Below are 22,807 nucleotides of genomic sequence, written 5' to 3' on the forward strand. Positions count from 1 at the left end.
AGGATGCAGGCGGTGCAGGTGACACACCAGTTGAATTCCTGTCACTGGAGGGAAATCAGGTCACCCTCCACATCCCTCACCGGCTGCCTTCAGCCTCCCCAAAATTCCCGTGGGTATCCCACGGCATCCCTCTGCCAAAATAAAACCCATCCCAGCCCCTCAGCCCTGCTTAAAACAACAAAAACGGGAATAAACCCCAGCCCACCCGCGGGGACGAGCTCGGGTCAGGAGCCCCGTGAAGCTGCCGGGGTTTGGCTGCCCGAGGGCGGATGAAGAGCGCATCCATCGCCGATCCCGGCGGGCCGGGAACAGCCCCGGGGGTCGGGGCTCGCCGGGCTGGGCCGGTTTCATCCGTGATTAATTAGAAAATTGAGGTCAATGCAGCACATCCTTTATTTATTCCAGGCAGGACGGGATCAGGAAGCAGCAGGGATGGCAAACACCGGGCTCAGCCCCTCTGGGCACCCCAAACCCCTCTTCCCTCAAGGAGGGGTGCAGGGAGCCCCGGGGCAGCGGAGCCTGGAGCCCTCCGGTCCCGCGGGAGCCCCGGAGGGATCCCAGCACTGCGGCGGCGCCTCCCATCAATCCGCCAACTGCGGCAGCCGCTTTTCCCAAAGAAAAAAAAGCAAAGAAGCCTCAGCTCCCCTCCTAGTGCTGTGAATTTTTATTAAAACAGGAGAAAACAGTTATTCCTTCGGAGTACAACAGTCCAGGGAATGGAAAAGCGGCTGTGCCAGGCCACAGACACCCGAACTGCAGCCACGTGCGGGGAATCGATCCCAGGGTTTAAATAAACAGGGATGGGATGGGATGGGATGGGATGGGATGGGATGGGATGGGATGGGATGGGATGGGATGGGATGGGATTTACTCCACGCTTAGCCCCGGGCTGAGCCTGCGGTGGGGCCGTGGGTGGGGTGAGGCTGTGGGAAGGAGGAACTGGGGGTCCTGAGGGGATGTGAGGGACCCCCGGGGCAGCACCGGCTCTGCTGGGGGCAAACGCAGCTGGAAGAGGATTCCACCCGGGAACTGGGGTGGATTTGGGACGGAGACAGGAGGGAAGGTCAAGGCATCCCTGTTCCCCCCGCGGGGGGGGTCAGAGCAAAGGCACCCGCGATGGGACAGGCAGGAGCGGCAGCCCCGGGCCCAGCCCGGGACAGCGGCATTCCCGGCGGGCTCCCAGGGGCTGGGATGCCCCGGGACCCAGGGAGAGCCCAGCCCGGAGCCCTCCAGCCTGAAGCTGCCCAGGTTTGTCACAGTTTGCAGGAACAGTAAGGTTTCATTTGGTTGGCACTAGCTGTTCTCCCGCTCCCTGTTCCCAGCAGGGAGGAGGAGGAGCCCTTCCTCCCACCTCCTCTCCCCGGGGAAGCAGCCCAGCATCCCCCCAGCCCCAGGTCCCTGTCCTCCCGCTCCCCGCTCCTCTCCCACCCCAGCGGGCGCTGGGAGAGCCAGCGCGACGTTCCTGATTTACAGCACTCCACTGGAACATGCTCGGGATCCTAATGGAGCTGCCGGCACCGCACGGGGCTCCGGGAGCCAGCAGCGGCTCCAGGGCCGGCCCGTGGCATTCCAGACCGGCAAAGGGGCTCCGGGCTGGCACACCGAGCTCCAGAGCCCAGGAGAAGGCAGCCCAGAGGGGTGACAACCCCTCCCGGGGGACCCGCGGGCACACTCCTCTGCTGGCTGCCAGGGTGGGAGGCACGGCCACAGCCCGACCCCGGCTCCAGGGAAAAGCCTGCAGGGCCGAGCCTGGAAGCAATGCTACAAAAACAAGGAAAAAAAGCTGGAAAACGCAGGAAAGAAAGTGTCAGGAGGAGGATGAACGGCTGCTAAGCTATAGAACATCACAGAGTCCGTGGGCAGCCGGGCCCGAGTCCGTGGGTGCAGGGGCTGGAGCAGCGGCGGGCCCGGGGCGATCCCTGCGGCAGCCCCGGCCCCGGGAAGCTCCGGGAAGCTCCGGGAAGCTCCGGCTGGGAAGCAGCAGCGGCGCGGAGCAGTTGTTTCCTAGAGCTCCTCGAAGAAGGCCACACGGGACTTGGTGCTCTGTAGGGTGAGCTGGAAGAGAGCAGAGCGGGGTCAGGGGCTCCCCAACCTCCCACAGGGCTCCCAGAGGGAGCTGCTGCTGCTGCTGCATCCCTCTGCAAACGCCAGGGAATGGGGAAGCCCAGGGGTGCGGAAGCCGGGGGTCGTGCAGCCCCACCACAGCAAGCACAGCCCGAGGGAAAGCAGGGGCAGAGACTTCATCAAGGTCACTGGCATGGCTGAGGCTTTCAGGATGGAATACATGTGGGACTGGATCCAAGGAGCCAGTCCTGGGGCCCCTGACAAGGAGGGCATACAGGGATCTTGAGAAGCTGGAGGAGAAACGCCTCACTGAGCTGAGAACCCACAACAGCCCCTGCACACGTGTCCCCTCTGCCACCAAACGGGGCCCATCCTCTCCGTGCTCACATCCAGCCCCATCCCACCACGTGTGATCCATGCAGCCACCTGGGATCTCATCTCATCCCATCCCACTCCACTGTTCTGCCACAGGACAGAGCTGGGGAGCCCTCGCTCCCAGGACTGTCCTTGCAGGCTCTGCAGGACTCAGAAACCCTTGGCACCTTTCCACAGTCACCCCACAAATAACACCCCACGGAGCAGCCTGAGCCCACTTGCTAAGGGGCCAAAGAAGGGAAAGGAAGTCCTCAGGGGCAGGGAAGAAATCCCAGGATTTACAGCCAGCCAGCCAGTGGAGTGCAGCAGCAGAAGAGCCACCTTCCAGCAGCTGCTGGATCACCAGCAGTTTGCCAAAGCACGGGCTAATTGCCAGGGCTCTGTTTCAGCTGGATTAAGCACGGTGCCTTCCCGGGAATGCCGGTTTTGCTCAAACAGGAACCCTGGGATCACCTTGCAGCGAGTTAAGCCCCTCAGTGGAGCAGTCAGGTGCCTTCCCCCTCCCTGCTTCTCCCCCATGGCTTTTCCTCTGTAATTCCCTCTCAGCTCTAATGCTGGTTGGAAAAAAATCTGTATTGCAGAGGAAATTTCTACAGGGGCTTAATAATCTTTCTTGGCAGCAGCTTCCGGGCCAGGGCTGGCTCTCCTCCTCCTCAGCATCCCCTTGGCTGCTCCAGCATCCCCTCCAGGGCTGGCTGGAAGGTGGCTGAGGTGGGACAGGGATTCTGTGTGATACAGGCAGTGTTTTCCCTCTCTTAAGGCTGGAAAGGGAAAAAAAAAAGGGAGCAGAGAGCTCCAGGCTGCTGCCAGACCCACTGCTGGGCCCTTTCCTGAAGTGTTCCAGTGCCTAAAAGGGTCCAAAAGAGCTGGAGAAGGACTTGGGACATGGCCTGGAGCAACAGGGTAAGGGGGAATGGCTTCCCACTGCCAGAGGGCAGGGCTGGATGGGATATTGGGAATTAGGAATTGTTCCCTGGCAGGGTGGGCAGGCCCTGGCACAGGGTGCCCAGAGCAGCTGGGGCTGCCCCTGGATCCCTGGCAGTGCCCAAGGCCAGGCTGGACAGGGCTTGGAGCAGCCTGGGACAGTGGGAGGTGTCCCTGCCATGGCAGGGGTGGGATGAGATGAGCTTCAGGGACCCTCCCAACGCAAACCATTCCATGATTCCATTGTCTACCTGCCATCCATCTCCTTCCCAAGGCTGTGCCTCCACATCCATCCCTTCTGCAGCCTGGCTGGGGAACCAGAGCCTCCCAGCCCACAGGAGCTCACTCTCCCAGCACAGCGAGGGGAGCTCCCTGCAGGATCACCCTGGCAAAGCTGCAGCTGCCAATGGAGCACAGGGAAGGTGCTTCCCTCAGGCTTACCAAGGAATCCCACTGTTTCAAGCCTGGCTCTCTGCCTGTAGCTCCACACAGCTCTCCATTAACCCCCCACGTGTTCTGGGGGTCCTGGGGTACCCCCAAGGGCGGCCTGAGCCCAAAGCTGTGCCTGCCTCAGCTGGAGATTTGGGAAGCAGGCAGAGGCAGAGCTCCAGCAGAGCTCCGGAGCATCCAGCACAGGCACAGGGAGAAGGGAGAGGTGCAGCCCTGCTCCTCTGCTGGATGTTTCATTTACATCCAAAGGCTCCCAGAGAGGCTCAGTGGTACCTTTTTTACCTATCCAGGGAATCTGAGCCATGGGAAGAGCAGCCATACAGGGAGTCAGAGCAAAGGCGGCTCTGCAGGAGATGGGATCCCCTGGAGAGGAGTGAGCAGAGTTCCCAGGAGGGCCGTGCCCTGTGGGTCACTGGCTCCCAGCAGGGACCAGATTTTGCCACCTGAAAGGCAAACACCACAGGGATTCCTCCCTGGAAGGGTGGGCAGGCCATGGCACAGGGTGCCTGGAGCAGCCTGGGACAGTGGGAGGTGTCCCTGCCATGGCAGGGGTGGCACTGGATGGGTTTTAAGGTCCCTTCCAATGAGGACCAGGACAGGATGGGGGCTGCCCAGCATCTCCAGGCAGCTGCCTCCTCACATCCCACTGCACCAGGCTCCAGAGCCACCCAAGAGGAAATCAGGGCTGCTCTTCACTGCACCCTGACTCCCCACTGCCCGTGCCAGGGGGAAAAACTCCCCCCCCCAGTCCTTTTTCCTTCTTTTGTTGTTGTTTGCCTCACTGTGGAGTGCAGGCAGGGCTATCCTTGCTCCCACTGGGAGCACCACATGTACCAGTCCCGAGGGATGCACTGGGAGAAGGTGGGAAGAGCTCCGGGGCCATCCTGCCCCATCCCAGCAGGCTCCCTGGGGGCAGTGGGAGCCGATGGGCACAGGGAGCTCTCTGCAGGGAAATCCCACTCCCTCAGCTGCTTTTCCTTTCTTTTCTGCACAGGATGTGAAAGCAAAGGGGAGAGCACCACCCGTGCTGGCATCTCCATCATCTGTTGGGGGGAAAGCCTCCAACACCTCCAAAATCTCTCCGCAGTCTCCGCATCCCCTTCTGGCCAGGCGAGGAGAAATAAATATCCCTCCCTGTAACGTAACGCTGTGCAGGGTGATTAAGAGGGAGTTACATCCTCGTCAGTGCGGAGAAAAGGAAAAAAAAATTGATTTACAAGCAGTATTATGATAATCTCCTTCCTGCAGGAGGGAGGGTGGGCTCCCGATGCTCTACCAGAGCCATCAAGGAAAATTTAGAGGGAGAGAGAGGCAGCGCAATTAAGCGGCCTGAGCTCAAATGAATCAAGATCTCAGGAAGGGAAGAGAGGGAAGAGTCCTGCTCCCTGCATTCCTGCACTGGGGCTCCTCTGAGCCTGCTGCTACCCAGGGCTGCCGGACTGATTTGAGTTAGGAAACACAAACAAACCAAAGCAACCCTGGCAGGCACAGGCGGTTTGGAGCAGGTAGCCCAGTAACTGCAGGCACAGCACTGCTGAGGCTGGCAAACCCAGCTCAGGGAAACCCCCCAAGGCTCCTGTGAGCCCCCGGAGTGGGGCCATCCCCATGCAACAGGAAGGGGCTGCCACTAACACCAGCCTGCCCCCGGTTTCCCCCAGCAGGGAGAGGTTCAAGATGTCTCATTTTCTTGCTGTTTCCTTGTGTATCCTGCAGTATGGCCGGCTGGAGGAAAGGGGGACCTGTGCCACTCTCATCCTGTGTGATGCCAAGACGTTTTTCTGCTGCTAGGAAGATCTCCAGTCCTTGCTAATCACCACCCAGTGCTCCACACACTACATCCTCTTTATTCCCCACTCGCTGCCCTGGTGCTTTTCTCCACCCCTGCCCACTCCCCAGTCCCACTGCCCAGGTGGACCTCTCAGTTCCCATTGTGTTACTTTTGAACGCAAAGCCTATTTTGCTGTGATTCTTCCCGTTTCCCTCCCCTCTCCTCTCTCCCTCCCACGCTGCCGTTTATTCTCTCCCAGCACAACTGTCCCCCAGCCCCCGACGCTTTGATGAGCCCATTTGAAAGGAGAAGATGACGCTCCATGTGAAGGAAACGCTTTTCAAAGGCTGCCACAGAAATAGCTGATAGGCCTGACGTTTCCTACTTTCCTCTTGCTCCTTGTAAACAAGGAAAAGAGGCTGCCGTGTCCCAGTTTAACTGCCTGGGAGTTTCACTTGCCAGCTCTGAGGAGAACCGGGAAGACAACGGACCTGGAAGGGATGTGGTCTGTCACACGTGGGGGTGTGTGGGCAAGACCCACGTGGGATGAGCCTCTGTCTCCTTCTGCACTAGGAAAATGTGTTCCCAGAGCTGCTCTGCCCACTGGGTATCTCCTGGCTCCCACGTGCACCCCAGCCAGGTGCCAGGCTGAGTGAGAAGCTGGCAGCCTCACTCATCTTTTCCATCTTCACAGCTCCCAAGGAAATGGGAAATGCCGCTGCTGCTGCTCCTGGGAAGTCCCTTGCTGGTGGTGTGCCCGTTCTGCCATCCCTTTCCAGCTGGCACTGGGTTATACAGCCCTGCAGGAGACTGAGAGCTCCTCATCCCTGTCCCAGCATCCACAGGAAGGATGGCAGCTCAGCCTGCTCTGTCCCACCCAGGCTCCCTCCTTTTGTCTTTCCCAGAGCATTCCTTGTGCCGGTCCCTTCTCTCTGCAAGGGGCACATCCTCCTTCTCCCCACAAACTACAAGAGCAAAATAGACCTGTTCCAGGGAATTTGCAGTTCCAGAAGGGGAGAGATGAGGAAGGGCGTCCCCAGGAGGTGACAGGGACCCCACAGGAACTGTGAAGTCCTCAAGGGACATGTTTCAGTGATCCCTAGCACACTGCTCACCCAGTGCAGGTAGAAAATAGAGAAAGCATCTGCCCCAGTGTCAGCCTCCCAAAATCCTTCCACCTGTCCAGATGATGAAGGAGCCTTGTGACATTTGGGGGTGGCACATCCTTTCTGCATGATGAAACACTCAGGCAGCAGTGCCATCATCAGCCACCAGTGTCCTCACAAGGACAGACCACAGCCTATCCCAAAGGTGGCAGGAGGGAAGACAAGGCTGCAGAAATCCCTTCTGGCTCTGCCCCACTCACCCTTCTGTGCTTCCAGCTGGGAGCTGTTCATTGGCTAAATCCAAAGGGGACCCTAAAACTCATCCAGTGCCCCCCCTGCCATGGGCAGGGACACCTCCCACTGTCCCAGGCTGCTCCCAGCCCCAGTGCCCAGCCTGGCCTTGGGCACTGCCAGGATCCAGGGGCAGCCACAGCTGCTCTGGGCACCCTGTGCCAGGCCTGCCCACCCTGCCAGGGAACAATTCCTAATTCCCAATACCCCATCCATCCCTGCCCTCTGGCAGTGGGAACCATTCCCTGTGTCCTGTCCCTCCATCCCTTGTCCCAAGCTCGTCTCCAGCTCTCCTTTAGGAACTGGGAGAGGCTCTAAGGTCTCTCTGGAGCTTTCTCTTCTCCAGCCTGAACACTCCCAGCTTGGATCTCAAAGCATCTCCACAATGATCATTATCCAAGCCAAGGGCAACACTGCACCATGTCCAGGATCAGAGCCAGGAAAGGAGCCAGCAGGATCTGCAGGATCCCCACGGGCTCCAAAAGTGATCCCCTGGGCTTGAGCTCAAGCCCTGGAGAAGCTGCTCTCGGCCACGTGAGAGCCTGGCAGGAGAGGCTAAGGCTGCCTGAGGAAGGACCAGAGGCTCAACGACAAAGCTGCTTGTCTGGGAACAGGCGTGGAGATTTGCTCCTTGCCTGGATACTTCAAAGGGCTTAAATCCCAGTAAATAAGCATGACTGTGCAAGAAGAAAGCAACTGGAATCAAAGACCTGATTGTGTTTTAGCAGCCTGTCCTGGGAGCTTTCCTGCAGCGGAGGAGATGAGGAAGAAGTGGGTTTTTCACCCTGTACCACAGACTAAGTGACAAACCCTCCTGAATCGGAGCCAGCTGGAGCCACAGCACCAGCCCACGGCAGGGAGCTACGGAGAAGGGAGAGCAGCTTCCAGATGAGGTGTCTGTGCTGTGCCCACAGAGCTCATAAAAAGGGATTAGCATGTTAACCACGTAATTAAACATGAAAAACTTAGCAGGCGCCTTCAAAGGCAGGCACCAAACCCCAGAGGTCACACTGCAGCGCTCGCTGTGCAGATGCTTTAATTATGGGGGCTCCTTCTGGGCACTGCAGCTCTCCCAGCTGCTGGAAGTCTTCCCACAAACTGCCAGGACTTCATTTCACCTCCTTGTGCTGTGGCCACAAGTGGATTTCACCCCAAATTTACCTGCCGTGGAGCTCTTCAAGCCAGGTGGGATGGAATAACGCGTTTCATCCACAGCCAGTTTGTCTGGAGATATCCAGCACCTCCCCCAAGGTGGCCCAGACCTGCAGGGCCACCCCTTTTAGCCTCTTCCCCATGGAACTGTGTAACAATGAGAGCAGGCTGTTTTGGGGAACACCTGGAGCTCCCCAGAGCTGGCACAAACCTCAAACTCCAGGGATTTACAGCCCCTGGAATGGCTGGTGCAGTGAAGAACAGCACAGCCTTGCTGAGTTCTCCTGGGTAAAGCAACCTCCTGCCTCTGCTCCCGGGCTCCAGAGGTACCAGGGAATTGCTCTACCTTTTCCAAAAGCCTTTCCCATCAGCTCTGCCACCTCTGAGTGTGGTATCCCAGTACCTTCCTGAGTGCCACTGACTCCAAGCTCCCGAAACCCTGTGGCTGTGCAAGAACTTTGCCCCAGGGCAGAGCAGGAAAGCTTCCCCAAACTCATCCTCCCGAAGGAGGGAGTGGATGCTCAGCACACACAGCCTGCAGATTGAGGGCAAATCCTTGGGGGAAAGCAGGTTCCAGGAATAAGAGATGTGGCAACAATGGAGCAGGACCCCCTGGGCAGGAGGAGCTGAGGGACAGGCAGAGGCAGTGCAGGGAGAAGGACAGCTCCTGTCCCCAGGTGTGCTGGTGACCTTCCCCTGGTGTAAGAGCCACCTGCAGACACCAGCTGTCCTCAATTCTCTGCTTTACTTCCTGGGATGCTTCTGAAACAGGCAGAGCATCCTCGTGCTGCTCGGCTCCGAGACGGAGCTGCGCATTTTTAGCCCGTTTTGACAGCGTTGGCAGCAGAGATGATGGGGTTTGGCTGTTTGTTTGGGGTGGTTTTTTCTACATCCTGAATTTCTTTCTGCAACAAACAAGGGGGGAAGGTGCTGATTTACTTCATTAAAGGAATCTTCAAAGGCTGCCCTGCACCTCCGATAGATTCCCAACCACAGGTGCAAAAACAGGCACGCTGAATTATTTAAGTGCCTCTACCTGAGCTCCCCCTCTGAGGTTGCCAACACAACTTCTGCCAAGAAAGAAGTTTCCCAGCACGGAGGATCAGGTGTAGAACAAATGCAGAGAGGCTGGGAGTGCTCCTGAGGGAGGGAGAGCTGGGCTGGATGGGTGACCGCGGGCAGCCGGCCCCGCTGGAGCGCAGGCAAGCTCATGCATGGGTTAGTGCCACAGCCACATCCCAGCACCCCACGCAGAGTACCTTGGAATAACCTACTTGGAATTCTCAAATGCAGATAGGTCTTCTGCCCTGGGCTTGAGGCTAAACCAGCAAAATAAAATGAACAACAAATAATAGTAATAATCCCTGTGTGTGATACGAGGGCAGGTGATCTGTGGGATCTTAGGGCTTGCCTGGAGCAACCAGCAGCCTCCAGATGAGGCAGAGGGTTGGTGCCATTGAAGTATTGCTGGACTGATATCCCATTCCCAGTGCCCTGTGTTTCCTTGCCTTCACCACGGTGAAGACAAAAGCCCTGCTGACCTCCCTGAGCAGAGCAGGCTGTGATGTCCCTCTGATGTCTCCACTAATAGTCTATTATTTGGGAACCTTTGCTCTGTGCTGAGCTGCAGCAGCCGGGCAGCCCCGCTCCCTCCAGAAGGGAGGGGACAGGACGAGCCTCCATCTTCAAAGGCAGGCAAAGTGACGGCACTGTGACAAGCCCTGACAGACACAGTAATGATGGCCCAGCCACCCTCTTTAAGGGAGACAAATGGGACCATCAGCTCTCTATGAACTCCTCTCTGTCAGAAGCGAAAATTTAGCAGTTTCTGTTTAAACCAAGGACTTGGAACACAGAGACAAATCCTTCCAAAACCTACTGGGAGCAGAAACGCCTCCAGATTCTACAATGACAAAAGGGGTTGTGAAGATTTTTATTTTCTCTGCTCTAGTGTGACAGGAACCTGAATAGCTCCAGGCCAGCACGGGGAAACTGGCGAGTGAGCCCTGCTAGATTCATTTTCCTGCCCCAATTCAGTGATCACAAACTCCCAGCCATGAAAGTCAGCAAGAACTGATATTTCCAAATCCTTTCAGACGTAACTTCTGGCTGGGAGTAGTAAAGAGAGTAGAATTTGTTTTTAAGCCTGCAGTTGTTACCACAGCCTGCATCCCGTGCCGTATGGATTTCTGAATCCTTCCTGAGGACAGCTGCTAGCAGAAAGCCAGCCAGAAAAAAGCCTTTGCAGGGAAAAAAGCCTTTGCAGGTGAGTGGGGCTGACCACCACCATCCAAATCCACCGTGGATGTGCCCCCAGCCCCTCGTTACAGAGCCCAGCACTGAGGCAAAGGAAGAAGATGGGATGTAGAAAATAAAGAAGGGGTTTTGTTGTGAGCTTTCAGGTGACCCCCGGGTCCCAGACCCAGGCAGCCTCAATTTTTGGCTGAAGTTCCTCATGTCAGCCCCACTGTGGGAGGCAGGTGGCTCCAGGGAGCAGAGGTCTCACACCCCCTGCCAGCAAAGGCTTTGCTGTTAGTGACTGAAGCTGCACTACAGGTTTCTCTAGAGAGATTAAAAGAGAGGAAGAGCTTTTGGCTTTTTCCACTGAGAGCTCCTAAGCCAGGAGCATTTCTGCCCTCATTATTCACCAGACAAGCTCAGTGCTCGTAGGGAATGGCTGCAATAGGCAGGGAGGGCTTTTCCTGTTCACTGGGGATGCAGAGCCCTTCCAACAACATCCTTGTACAGCATTAAAGGTTCAGAAAGACCTTCAGCCCTGGAGACCCTCACATCCCTTCCACAGCACTGCAGAGACCAGGCTGGGTCAGGACACCAGGACCACCAGAAGCTGGAATTCTCCAATCAAAGCTAAGCAGCTGGGGAAGAAAGCCTAGATCCAACAATTTTATTATCAAAAGCAGGGTGATTTTAGGGTTCTTTTTAAAGGGTTTCATCAGGGGAGATACAAACTGGGGCCTTCTGATACCTTTTTAATAGTGTTGTGCTTGCTGTTGCCCCGGCTGGAGTTCTCATTGTGCAAAATGTCCAGAGCTGTCTCTCTCTCCTTGAGCTTCAGTGCCTCGATTTCTGTCTTCAGCTCGTTGAGCTGCTCCTGCAGGTGCTTGCTCCTCTCCATGTACTCCACCCTAACACACACACAGAACAGCCCTGGGTTAGCACTGACCAGCTGCACCTGCTGATGTGACACCTGATAACAGAATTATAACAGAAACAGCTTTTCTTCATTATTTTTAGCATGTGGAACTGGTAATATCAGTTTATAGCACACAGTGAGCAACTCAGAGCAATTATTTGTTCCTTATTAAAGGGGACCCAGACAGCCAACCCAGCAATAAAAGTGTAAGTTATATTATTATTATTATACAAAATTAAACCCAAGCTGGGTGGTATTTTTAAGTCTCCCAGTTTGCAAGTGAAGCTGACAAAGGTTTACACCACACAGTGGTTTAAGCAGCTACTCAGGAGAGCTCTACACCCCTGCACCCCCTCCCAAACCTGCTCCACAACCCAAATCCACAAATTTTTCCATGAGGAAGGATCCTGTTGTAGTGACTTTTTGTATTTTAGAGGGATTTAGCTCATAAACTGTGTGGGAGCAAGTGCTGTCCCCAAAATATCAGGTATCCTGTAGACACAGAGCACCCCTGGCAGAGAGAAAGTCACCCCCCAAAAAAAAAAAAGCAAGAAAAGGGAAAAAAACCAACCCCCAAAGCCAGCTATTCCTAGGACTCATCCTGAACTGCCTTCCACAATGAAAAATCAACTGAAAAAATCACCCCATGAGTTTTGTACCTGTGATTAACCCCCGAGCTAGGTCAGAGGTCCAGCAGGCCAGCAGGAACCCTTTCCAGTGCCAAAATTTGTAAAGAGGTTTATCCCAGCACCCGAGGAAAGGGAACAGCCCCAGAGAAGACAGGAAAAGCATCCTATTGCTTTCAGCATTTGGCAGAGGCAGCTCTCCCTGCTCAGGAGAGCAGGATGACCTAGATAGCAACCTGGGTACAGAACCAGGAATTATCCTGTTATTTTCAGCTTCTATCTTTTTCCTTCTGGCTTTGGGAAAAGTTTTTAGAAGTTCTTAATCTCCTGTCTCCAGGTCTGTGATTTCATACACGGGAGAGGGCACTGAGCAGAGGCAAACCAAAGCAGCCTCTGGGATCCAGGGGTGTCACTGCAGCCTCGGGAAGGTTTGGCCAGAGCAGGATGACAGAGCCATTGTGGCTTTGATCTACGACCCAATCGATGAACAAAGCACATCATTGCTACAGAGATTACAATCTGATCTGCTTTGATTTCTGCTCAATTGGTAATTTCGAAGGCTACACTTACACCCTCAGGAAAACACAAGATCAAAGCTCATAATCACATCCAAAGTTGCTGGTGAACACTTTTTATCCAGGAACGTGACACAAATTCCAAGGAAAAGGGGTTAAATCCCTAGTGCAGGACCTTAACACACCCCGGCTATCACCACATTCCCTGGACACCTGAAAGCCTCAAGCTCAGGCCTCCACCACTCAGCCTGCTGTTAACTCTTCCCACCACCGTGGGCAGCTCCAGCAGGAGCCAGGATTCCCACGAGAGGAACTGCCTGGAGCAGGGCCCTGAGCTCCCCTGTGAGCAGGTGCCAGGGACAGGGCTGTGACACCAGCTCCCCACCAGGGAAAGGCTCAGCCAGGACTAGCCCAGAATTGTTCAGGCTGGAAAAGCCCTCTGAGGTTACCAAGCCCAACCATTTCCCAGCACTGCCAAGGCCACCACTGTCCCACGTCCCCAAGTGCCACATCCATGTGGCCTTTACCTCCTTCCAGGGACGGGGACTCCAGCACTGCCCTGGGCAGCTGTGCCAGGGCTGGACAGATCTTTCCATGAAGAAATGTTCCCTGATATGAACCCTGAGCTCCCCTGGCCCAGCCTGAGGCCGTTCCCTCTGCTCCTGTCCCTGTTCCCTGGAGCACAGCCCGACCCCCCCGGTCGTCCCCTCCTGTCAGGAGCTGTGCAGAACCACAAGGTCCCCCCTGAGCCTCCTTTTCTCCAGGCTGAGCCCCTTTCCAGCTCCCTGAGGCTCTGCTGGGGCTCCAGCCCCTTCCCAGCTCCGTTCCCTTTGCTGGACACGCTCCAGCCCCTCCAGGTCTCTCCTGGCAGGAGGGTCCCAGAGCTGCCCCAGCACTGGAGGTGCCCCAGCAGTGCCAGCTCAGGGGACGGGCACTGCCCTGCTCCTGCTGCCTCCCCAGGGCTGGCACAGCCCAGGTGCCCTGGACCTTCCTGGCCACACCTGGCTGACATCCAGCACAAATCCCAGCCCAGCCTGGATTGGATGTGTGCCACATACTTCTCCTTCTCGATTTCCATGGACAGCCTCTTCATGTCTGTATCCTTGAAGTCGAAGGAGAGGCTCTCACTGATGAGGTTGTAGCTTGGCAGGTCAGTGGGCAGTGCTGTGGTACTCGAGTTCATGGACTGCTGAAGGGAGAGCACAAGTTAATCACTCTGGGCCACACAAGGGTCACTACAGCCAATGTTCTACAACGCCGACCTAAAATCAGAGCGACACTTGAGCCCAGAGTGCTGAGCACAAGATCAGCGGGGACATCCCCCTGCTCCACTCCCAATTTGCTCCTCAGTTCAAAGCCATTGCTCCTCCAGGATTCTTTGCAGTCCTAAAAGAGGAGACAAAACACCACCTGCCTTCAAAATCTATTGACAAAACTTGGTAAAATCAAGGCTTTATCACTGCTGTGTCACTTTAAACTGCCTCCTGGGAGTCATCTGTCTGCTATTTAACATTCAGTCAGGTTTATAAAGTTCAAGCTGTGAGCAGGGACAATGTAAGACCCCGTGTGACAGCAGAGTCCTGCACTCCACAGCTCCCCAAAGCCTGAGCAAAGACCAATGTGACCCCAAGGATGCCATTCCAGCAAGGTCCATGGAGATGCACCGACACATTTTTATCTCCTCAGTAATTTACAGCTCCAAAGGTTTAGAAACCACTTCTAGATTCAGCTGGAAATGGAGATAACACAGCAAATCACTCCTGGAACACCTGAAGGATTTGGGACTTTCTTCTTCCTGCAAAATGCTTTGCTATCCCCCAGTGACACACACTGCCAGGCCCTCAGATTTTATCTTCTCCTAAAAAATGACCCTTCTTCCTCTCAGTCAAAAATTCTGTCACATCTCTAACAAATGGGCTCATTAGGAGGAGAGGAAAAGCCTGCTGGAGTCATGGCTCTGCTCCTGCAGCACGCTGGATGAGGTGGCAAGCAGGGCACACGTCAAGGGTGGCACAGCAGCATCAGATGGGGCTGAGTCACAGCTGCTGCCAGCCTGCTCAGCCCTGCTCTGGGGTATGAGAAATCCACCCTGGCATCCCAAGGATCCCCCACCTCCCTCCTGCACACTCCTTCTAGCTTTAAGGGATTCCTGTAAGGAAAACAACGTGCCCAAACCAGGAATGGCACTGCTGGGTACCTGCTCTAACAAACGAGAGCTTGAGCCTCCATTGGCTCTTTCTTTCCCTCATTTCTCCTATTCAGGATACTCCAAGCACTGTTTTCAGTTAGCTCCTCTTCAGCAAGACCTGCAAGCACTGGGGTGACAGATTTACTCTGCACAATAACCTGCCTCTTCCCTCACCACTGGCCTGGAATTCACAAACAGCCAGGGCTCCTTCCCAGCTCGGACAAATCTGAGAGGGACAACATTTCATCGAGCGGCGAAGCTGGAACACAAACACCTCGTACAAGCATAAACAAGGAGGTGCCTCAAAGTGCACTTGTCCTGGCTGGAGCCTTCCAGGTGAGTTAAGACCCACATGACAAGGAAACCCAACTCCTTCCTCCCCCTCTGCTGCCAGCACGGAACAAAGCCACATTAATTCTGGAGCAGGCACTGGAAGGGACAGCTCAGTACCTAAATTCCAGTCTCGAAGGAAAGGGGACAGGTCTGCCAAAGCACTTAACTGATTTAAATACTTGCATCCCATTGACATTCAAGTCCCTTCCCTGTAAGGCACACAGGCGTTCCCAAAGCCCTTCCCACGTGAGGTTCTCCCGTCCCTGCAGCACGGGGAGCCAGGAGCATCCAAGCCAGCCCGCTGGCCTTCAAACAACCTTTAGCTTGGTTTTTTTTTCATTACAAGCTTTGTTGGTTTTTGTTTTTAAAAACTCCCAACAGCAGCAGTAACAGTTGAGCAGGAATTTCAGTTGCTGCAGCCATTAAGGCCTGAGCCAATTCATCAGGGTTGCCACAGCCACTATTTCCTTTTCTTCCCTTGGCACTGCTCTGCCATGGAGCAAGGGAAAAATTGGTGGAGAAGTCAGAGAGCAGCATGAGTGAGGAAGAGTATGGAAGAAGCAAAGAGTGAGCATGTTCAGGGCTCTCAAAGCCAGGGGACTGATATCTGGAGCAAAGCATTTAACAGAATCATAGAATGGTTTGGATGTGAAGAGACCTTAAAGCTCATCCTGTTCCACCCCTGCCATGGCAGGGACACCTCCCACTGTCCCAGGCTGCTCCAAATCCCATCCAGCCTGGCCTTGGGCACTGCCAGGGATCCAGGGGCAGCCCCAGCTGCTCTGGGCACCCTGTGCCAGGGCCTGCCCACCCTCCCAGGGAACAATTCCTAATTCCCAATATCCTATCCATCCCTGCCCTCTGGCAGTGGGAGGCATTCCCCGTGTCCTGTCCCTCCATCCCTTGTCCCCAGTCCCTCTCCAGCTCTCCTGGAGCCCCTTTAGGCTCTGCAAGGGGCTCTGAGCTCTCCCTGGAGCCTTCTCCTCTCCAGGTGAGCACCCCCAGCTCTCCCAGCCTGGCTCCAGAGCAGAGGGGCTCCAGCCCTTGCAGCATATCCGTGGCCTCCTCTGGACTCTCTCCAGCAGCTCCAGGTCCCTCCTGTGCTGGGACCCTGGATCTGGAGGCAGCTCTACAGGTGGGCTCTCACCTGAGCAGGGCAGAGGGACAGAATTCCTGTTGCAGATTCCCTGCCATTATCAACAATCCTGGGCAGCTCTTTCAGCAGGTGCTGTTATTTCTAATCCATGGGGTGATAAAAGGGACAGGGAGCTTTTTCCATATGTGTTCCCTGACCTGGAACAAACTGCAAAGCCCTGTTGCTGCATTACAGCAGTTTCCTGCTGTGAAGAGGCAAGTACCAGCCAGCAGCGATCGTCCCCTGGATCCCTCTGGAACTCAGAGTGACACGGAGGATCTGGAGGAGCACAGAGCAGTCAGGAGGGTTCCCCTGCAGGGAAAGCTCCTCCTGGAGCTGCCACTGCCTTTATTTTGGGCAAGCCCAAAGCAGCCACTTACAGCTCGCACAGGATCAGAGAGGAGGTGAGTGCCTCTAGCTGGCACCTGAAGGGCACTGAGGGAGGCAAAGATCTGCGGCCAAGCCCGTAAGGAATGAGCTGTTGTCCAAGCCCTGAGACTCAGATCCACATCTCACTTCTCATGCATCACCTACCAGTGACATCATAAAAGCAGCCTGGGCTTCAAGGACTAAAAAGACATTGAAACAAGCTTTAAAGAACCAGGACTGGAGACTAGAAAGTTGAAAAATACATATATTTAACTGTTTCTTTAGCCTGCAGCACAGAGTTAGGTCAGGGATTGGACTCCACCTCTGAAGGGTTTTTTCCAACCTAAATGATTCTACATCCATCCACTCCCTCCTTCCTCTCCTGCTCTTGTGAAGTCCTGCTGAGTTCCCAGTGTCAGGGGAAGACAGCACAAGTCAGGGACCATGGAAAAGAACATGCCCAATGTTACAATCCCATTCAGGAAGAGAAAAGTTGGAATCCTGCACCGTTCATCAGAGCTGAGGAACTCAAGTCTCCCAAAAACAGCTTTCAAAACAGGGTCCTCCCATGTGCTGGCAATCCAGGGAAGTGTAACAGGATGGAAGAACCCAGCAAGGTGTTTTCACCTGGATATTGACATGCTGGGCACACCAGCCTCCTCCTGACCTTGAAAACAACAGCCAGGGAGTCTGTGCAGCACAGCCCTCGTCCCAGGGCAGGGAGAGGGGCAGCAGGAGCAGCAGCTGCATGAGGAGACCCTGCCACTAAAATGGGGAGGGAAAAAGCATCTCCCTTCCCAGCAGGCACTGGCAGCTGTGTCTGGAAGGCCAGGGCTCTTTAGGGAAGGCAGAGGACACGGCCCCATGTGTCTGGAAGTGGCAGCTCTGCCTCCAGGCAGATGCAGCTGGAGGGGTGGAGCTGAGCTCCATGCAATCCCACAACATTCCCCTAATGAGGCTCTAATTCCACAGGAACAGAGAGCAGAGCCACCCAGCTGCTCCCCTGTGCAGGGATTTCAGCACAAGGGCTTTGAGCTGGGGCTCTGCTGGTTTCACTACGGATGGACATGGCAACAAGAGGGAACATGGTGTGCAAGAGCTGCCCAAATTCCACACTGGCTGCTGTAAGCCACGCAGCAGTTCCAGTGAGGACAGACAAATGTCTCCCTGTGCACAAGTCAAAGCCAGAATTAAGGAGCTGGTGCATCCCAGAATTCTAGTGACTTGTACAAGAAGGAGCACTCCAAAGCTGGGCTTTATCCAGCACTCACTTGACTGAGTGTCCCAGAGCTGAGAGCACCTGATTATTTTCCATCACTGTTATTTTTAACAGCTTCCAAATATTCTTGCAGTGAACTCCAGGGAATTGGGAGTTGCTCCATCTCAATCCCTCTCCAATCTGCTCCTACAAAGGGGGAAGGAGCCTGCAGGTACAAATTCAAACCTCGGTGCTGACCTGTCCATAACTCCCACGTCAAGCCTATTCCTGATGCTCTTCCCCTTCCCCCAAGCCAGGAAGGAACAGGTGTGAGCTGCAGGGCTGGAGGCACCTGATGGGGTGTGCAGGCACAATTAGGGAAGCAGAGGAAAAGAACTGCCAGACGAGTCAGAGCACTGGTCATCTAGTCTGGCTTTTTGGTGCCCAGCAGGAACCAGGACCAGATGCTTCAGAGAAAGGTGTGAAATCCTCTTAATGGACAATTATGGAATAATCTCCCTTCAAGTAAGTTTTTTTCCAGCACATGAAGGTCCAGTACATGCCCAACAATGAATTCACAGATTCTGAACAGTGTTTATCCCATCTAACAAGAATAAGGACATATTTAACCCTATTTTAAAGGTTATGGCTAAGCTGGTGCACTCCACACGTGCTGGCAAAGCGACTCTGACATGGCTGCTAAATTGGTTTAAAATTTGCTGCTTTAATTTCACCAGCAGCTCCTTTGCTCTTGTAGCAAGAGGTGGGTGGAAAAAAAAAAGAGCATAGTGAAATTCTGCTGGATGAGATGCAGGGATGAAAAGGGCAAGCACTGCTCAGGATTTCTGAGCAGCAAAGAGACAACTCAGCCCCCTCCATGACTGGGATGGAGAAGGAGGCTCCTCCAGGCTACACAGGAGCTTAGGGAGCTGGGAATTACAACACAGATCTCTCTTACTGTGTAGGAAGACTTGCTGGTGATCTCCAAGAGCTTCTGCTTCGCTCTGCGCTCCGACTCGCGAGCCTCCTGCAGGTCCTGCTTGAGCTGATCAGCCTCCTTTGCCCTGCAAAGACCACCAGCAAACAGCAGATATCAGCCTGGAGCCAGGAGGAATGAGAGAAGCAGGATCACAGTGTGGAACAGGCAAGAAGAGACAGAGAAAGGCAGAGTTCATCCAAGCAGAAGGGCTGACACCCAACAGGCTCTCACACAGAGAGGAGTAATCAGCTGGAAGGAAACAAGGCTGATCTTTTACTTGCTCTCTGCTACATTCACTGTGGGACCTGGGCTTGGGTATCAGGAGGATGGAAACACCAGTTTTAACAAGGAGCAAAGTCTCTGTTCAAGGCTAACCTGGAAGAGAACTCAAGACTGGAAAGGAGAACTGAACAACTGAGAGGTAAGTAAAAGAGCAAGGAGAGAATAGGGAATGTAGAACTACCATCCAGAGGAGGAACTGGATGTTATTAACATCCAGGTGTTATTAACATTGTTGAATACTTTGGGGAATGCAGGGGAGGGTAGCAGAAAGCTCCCAAAGCAGAGCTGGCTTTTGGATAAGGAAACCACCTGGGCCAAAGGGCCACTTGCTGTTGGAAACACATGGGAAGCTGAGGGAGGATAACTCAGAGGATAACTAGAAAGGAGTGGGAAGCAAAGCAGAAGCAGCTGCAAGGTTGTACCCTCTGACCTCCTCTCCGACTCCTCGGCCATTTTCAGTGCCAACATCTCTGCCTCCAGCACCTTCTGCTCCATCAGCCTCTTCTCCTCCTCGGTGCGGATGGCCGTGGCCTTGATGCGCTGCATCTCCTGCTCGGCCTCGGCTGCCTTCTGGGCCAGCAGCTTGGCCTCCTCCTCCGTGATCTGCGCCTTCTCCGCCAGCAGATCCGCCGTCTCCTCCGACCTCATCTGACAATTCCAGGACACAAAGCCATTAAGCACAGTCAATGTCTCCCCAAATGTGCCCACAGCCCCTGGAGCAGGGCCCCGAGCTGCTGGCTCTGACACGCTCCATAGAATCCCTCCCTCCCGTGAAAGCCTGCAGCCGTCTGCCGCCAAGGCTGGGATGTGCCCAGGCTCTGTCCCAAATCATCCTCTTTGTGCTCCTCCCAAGCAGCCCAGGAGGATGAAATAGCTCCATCCAGCCTGCTGCTCACTGGCCACTGGCAGCAGTTTGGGAGCAGTCTCAGGGCAGTCAAAGAGTGCTTCCAAAAACGCTTCCGCAGTGGAAAGAGTGAGGAGCAGCTGCAGTGCTTGGGAAACGGCCTCCCAGGGACCCACCAGAGCCTCGTTGGCCATGGTTGCCTCCTCCTTCAGCTGCATCAGCCTCCTCTCCAGCTCATCCCTGGTCCTCTCAGCCTCTTCTCTCATTTGCTTCTCTCGTGCCAAGCACTGCCGTTCCATCTGGGAAAAAGGGATTGCGGAAAGTGAGGAGAAAAACACACATGAGGAAGGCTTTCCATGGATGAGAAAGAGTCACAGGTGAGGTCAGAGCACTGCTGCCTCCTCTCTGCTTAGTGACAATGGGAACGTCCCTGGATTGGGGTGACCTGATCAAAGAACAGAATCATGGGATCACTTAGGTTGGAAAAGATCTCCAAGATCATCAAGTCCAACTGTTCCCCCAGCACAGCCAAGGCCACCCTTAATCCATGTCCCCAAGTGCCACATCCACATTTGTTTTAACCCTTCCAGGGATGGTGATTCCACCACTGCCCTGGGCAGCCTGTTTGATGCTCCCTTGAAAAATGCCAGTCCTGAAATAATTCCCATCCTCTGCTCAGGCTGTCACTTACAGCATGGCCACAGGAGCTGCCTGCAGGTGACACTGTCCCCAGACAGTGCCCTCCTAGGCTGAGCCAGACCAGGACAAGTGGGTCTCAAGATCTCTAGCTTAACTCTCTGCAGTTTCTCACAGCAGGGCTGGGCTTAAGGACAGTCTGAGGGCATCTCCCAAACACAGAAGCACATGGCAGGAGGCTGAAGGACAAGGACAGCTGCTCCTTTTGATCAGATATCCAATCCAGCATCCTGGAACCTTCACTTCCATTCGTTCAGAGGGAGGTCACACAGAGTGCAACCATCTCTGGCAATTCCTGGATAAAACAAACCCTCTCCATTTGCAGGGTACAGCAATGCTTCTCCAGGAGAAGATCCCAGCCACCAGGACCTGCCAGCTCTTCCCAGAAGATGCTGGGAGGGTTGTTGTGCTCAGGGACTGCCTCTTCACTAGCCAAGAGCCCAAGGGAGCCACTGGGCTAATTAACACACTGAGTTTAATCCCTCCAGTCCCACAGGGATGGGGCATTATAAATATGCACGCTGCAGCCAGGACAGGAGACCTGCTGGGTTTAATAAGGGAAGGAAGTGAGACAAGCCACATTTCTCTACTCCTTGGACACCAGCTGTGCTCTGAATGCGGGACGCCCACTGTTCCAACCGTTCTGCTTCCTTCCATTAAAGGTTCCCCTCATTAATTATCATTATGATCTGCATCTCACCCAGGACTCCCATTAACAAGAATTCCTGATCTAAAAGGACTATTTGAAACCAGTTAACAACTGTGGATGCTGGAGAGGGAGCAGGACGGACAGCACAGTGGCTCACTCAGGGCAGGGCAGCCAGCCCACACAGGAGCCTGACCTTTCCCATGGAGCACAAGTGCTCTGCATTTGGGAGCTCACGTGAAGCTGTAAGCTGCTGCTCCCTCCCAGAGCCCTCACCTCTTCCAGCAGCCAAACAAGCACAGGATCTTGGGTGTGGTGTTATTCAGACACATCAAAAACTCACACATTGTAAAACTTAAAGATTCATGGAATCGTTAAGGTTGGAAAAGCCCTCTAAACCCAAGCCCAACCATTATCCCAGCACCTGTGTACTCTACAAAACCATATCCTTGAGTGCCACATGCACTTCTGAACTCTTCCAGAGATGGTGACTTCACCACTTCCCTGGGCAGCCCATTCCAATGCCCCACCACCCATCCCCGAGGCTGTCAGCACTTAGACACCACTCTGCTCCTTCCAAGGACCTTCTGCTCCACTAAGGACATGGCTCAGGGAACACAGTGGTGAAGGGTTGATGTTTAGAGGCCTCAGAGTGCTTTTCCAACCTCAATGGTTCTATAGTGACAACTCCTTACTGACCAGAGGAATCCCTGTGGGAAGCACGAAGTCCCTCTTCCCCAGTGGAACTTGTAGTTACTCAAGTCCAGAATTCTCCTGCCACCCCATGAGCTACACGAGGGAAAACTGACCCAGGAGGTGCCTGAAGGACAAGTCACATCCCACCTCCAGCCCAGCTGAGCACCTCAGCACCACACAAGCACCTTGGGAGGTACATGAAGGACAAGACACATCCCATTTCCAGGCTGGCTGAGCACCTCAGCACCACACAAACACCAAGAGGTGCCTGAAGAACTAGCCATGTCCTACCTTCAGCCCAGCTGAGCACCTCAGCACCACACAAGGACTGAGAGAGGTGCCTGAAGAAAAAGCCATGTCCCATTTCCAGGCCAGCTGAGCACCTCCACCCCACACAAGACCTCTGTGGCCATGCTCAAACCCAGTAAAACCCAGACCCGTGAGCACAAGCCCCTGCTGGGTGCAGTGACTGCTCTGGCTTCTCCTGCCCCTCTCTAGTGGCTTCCCTGCCAAAGGGCCATTTATATTCCGAGCACCAGCGCTCAGATTAGCTGTGTGGGTTTCAGTGAGTAGAAAAGGTCTACGAGCAGAAAACAATGATTCATACAATTCAATTTGCTGATCTCTGCTCGTGGGCTCCACGCCGCTGCCTCCGCCGCGCCGGCCGCCCGGGCTGACCCGCGGCACGGAGAGAGGCCAGCGTGGAATTAGCATTGCAGGCTGCACAGCCCGCAATGTCGGCGTGCATTCCATCACCCTGCAATTAGAAATGAGCCAAAGAGCTACAGCAGAGCACTGCTCCCCCTCACAGCCCCTGATTTACCAACCGTCCCAACACACGGCCTGTCACGCACTTGTAAACACCAGGGCAGCTCTTCCCTCCCGTCCTTTCAGTTTTGTTCCCAAATTGGGGGCTGGACTCAGGCTGCTGCCAACCTGCAGAGCCAAGCTGAGATGACTGGAGAGCTGGGAGCAGGCTACTAAAAAATGTTCAGCTGGACCTTCCCTCAAAGCTG

General features: G+C 54.8%; 1 protein-coding gene across 5 annotated transcripts in view; it reads right to left on the minus strand.

The window, feature by feature from the left end:
- Positions 1 to 375: 375 nt before the first annotated feature.
- NF2 (neurofibromin 2) overlaps positions 376 to 22,807 on the minus strand; it is a 47,039-nt gene continuing 24,607 nt past the window's right edge. Inside the window, exons 11-17 of one of the 5 annotated variants that reach the window (XM_039725795.1) lie at positions 19,930 to 20,052; positions 19,340 to 19,557; positions 18,607 to 18,712; positions 13,484 to 13,611; positions 11,117 to 11,276; positions 9,405 to 9,449; positions 376 to 2,055 (exon numbers count right to left, since the gene is read on the minus strand). In XM_039725795.1, coding sequence (XP_039581729.1) covers positions 9,414 to 9,449; positions 11,117 to 11,276; positions 13,484 to 13,611; positions 18,607 to 18,712; positions 19,340 to 19,557; positions 19,930 to 20,052 — 771 coding nt within the window. In that variant the 3' untranslated portion in view covers positions 376 to 2,055; positions 9,405 to 9,413. Of the gene's footprint in view, positions 2,056 to 9,389; positions 9,450 to 11,116; positions 11,277 to 13,483; positions 13,615 to 18,606; positions 18,713 to 19,339; positions 19,558 to 19,929; positions 20,053 to 22,807 lie in introns of all 5 variants that reach the window. The other 4 variants (XM_039725793.1, XM_039725794.1, XM_039725792.1 and 1 more) reach the window with 4 other exon arrangements.

The sequence above is a fragment of the Passer montanus genome, unplaced genomic scaffold, assembly GCF_014805655.1.
Source record: "Passer montanus isolate IOZ18808 unplaced genomic scaffold, ASM1480565v1 scaffold57, whole genome shotgun sequence".
Taxonomy (NCBI): Eukaryota; Metazoa; Chordata; class Aves; order Passeriformes; family Passeridae; genus Passer; species Passer montanus.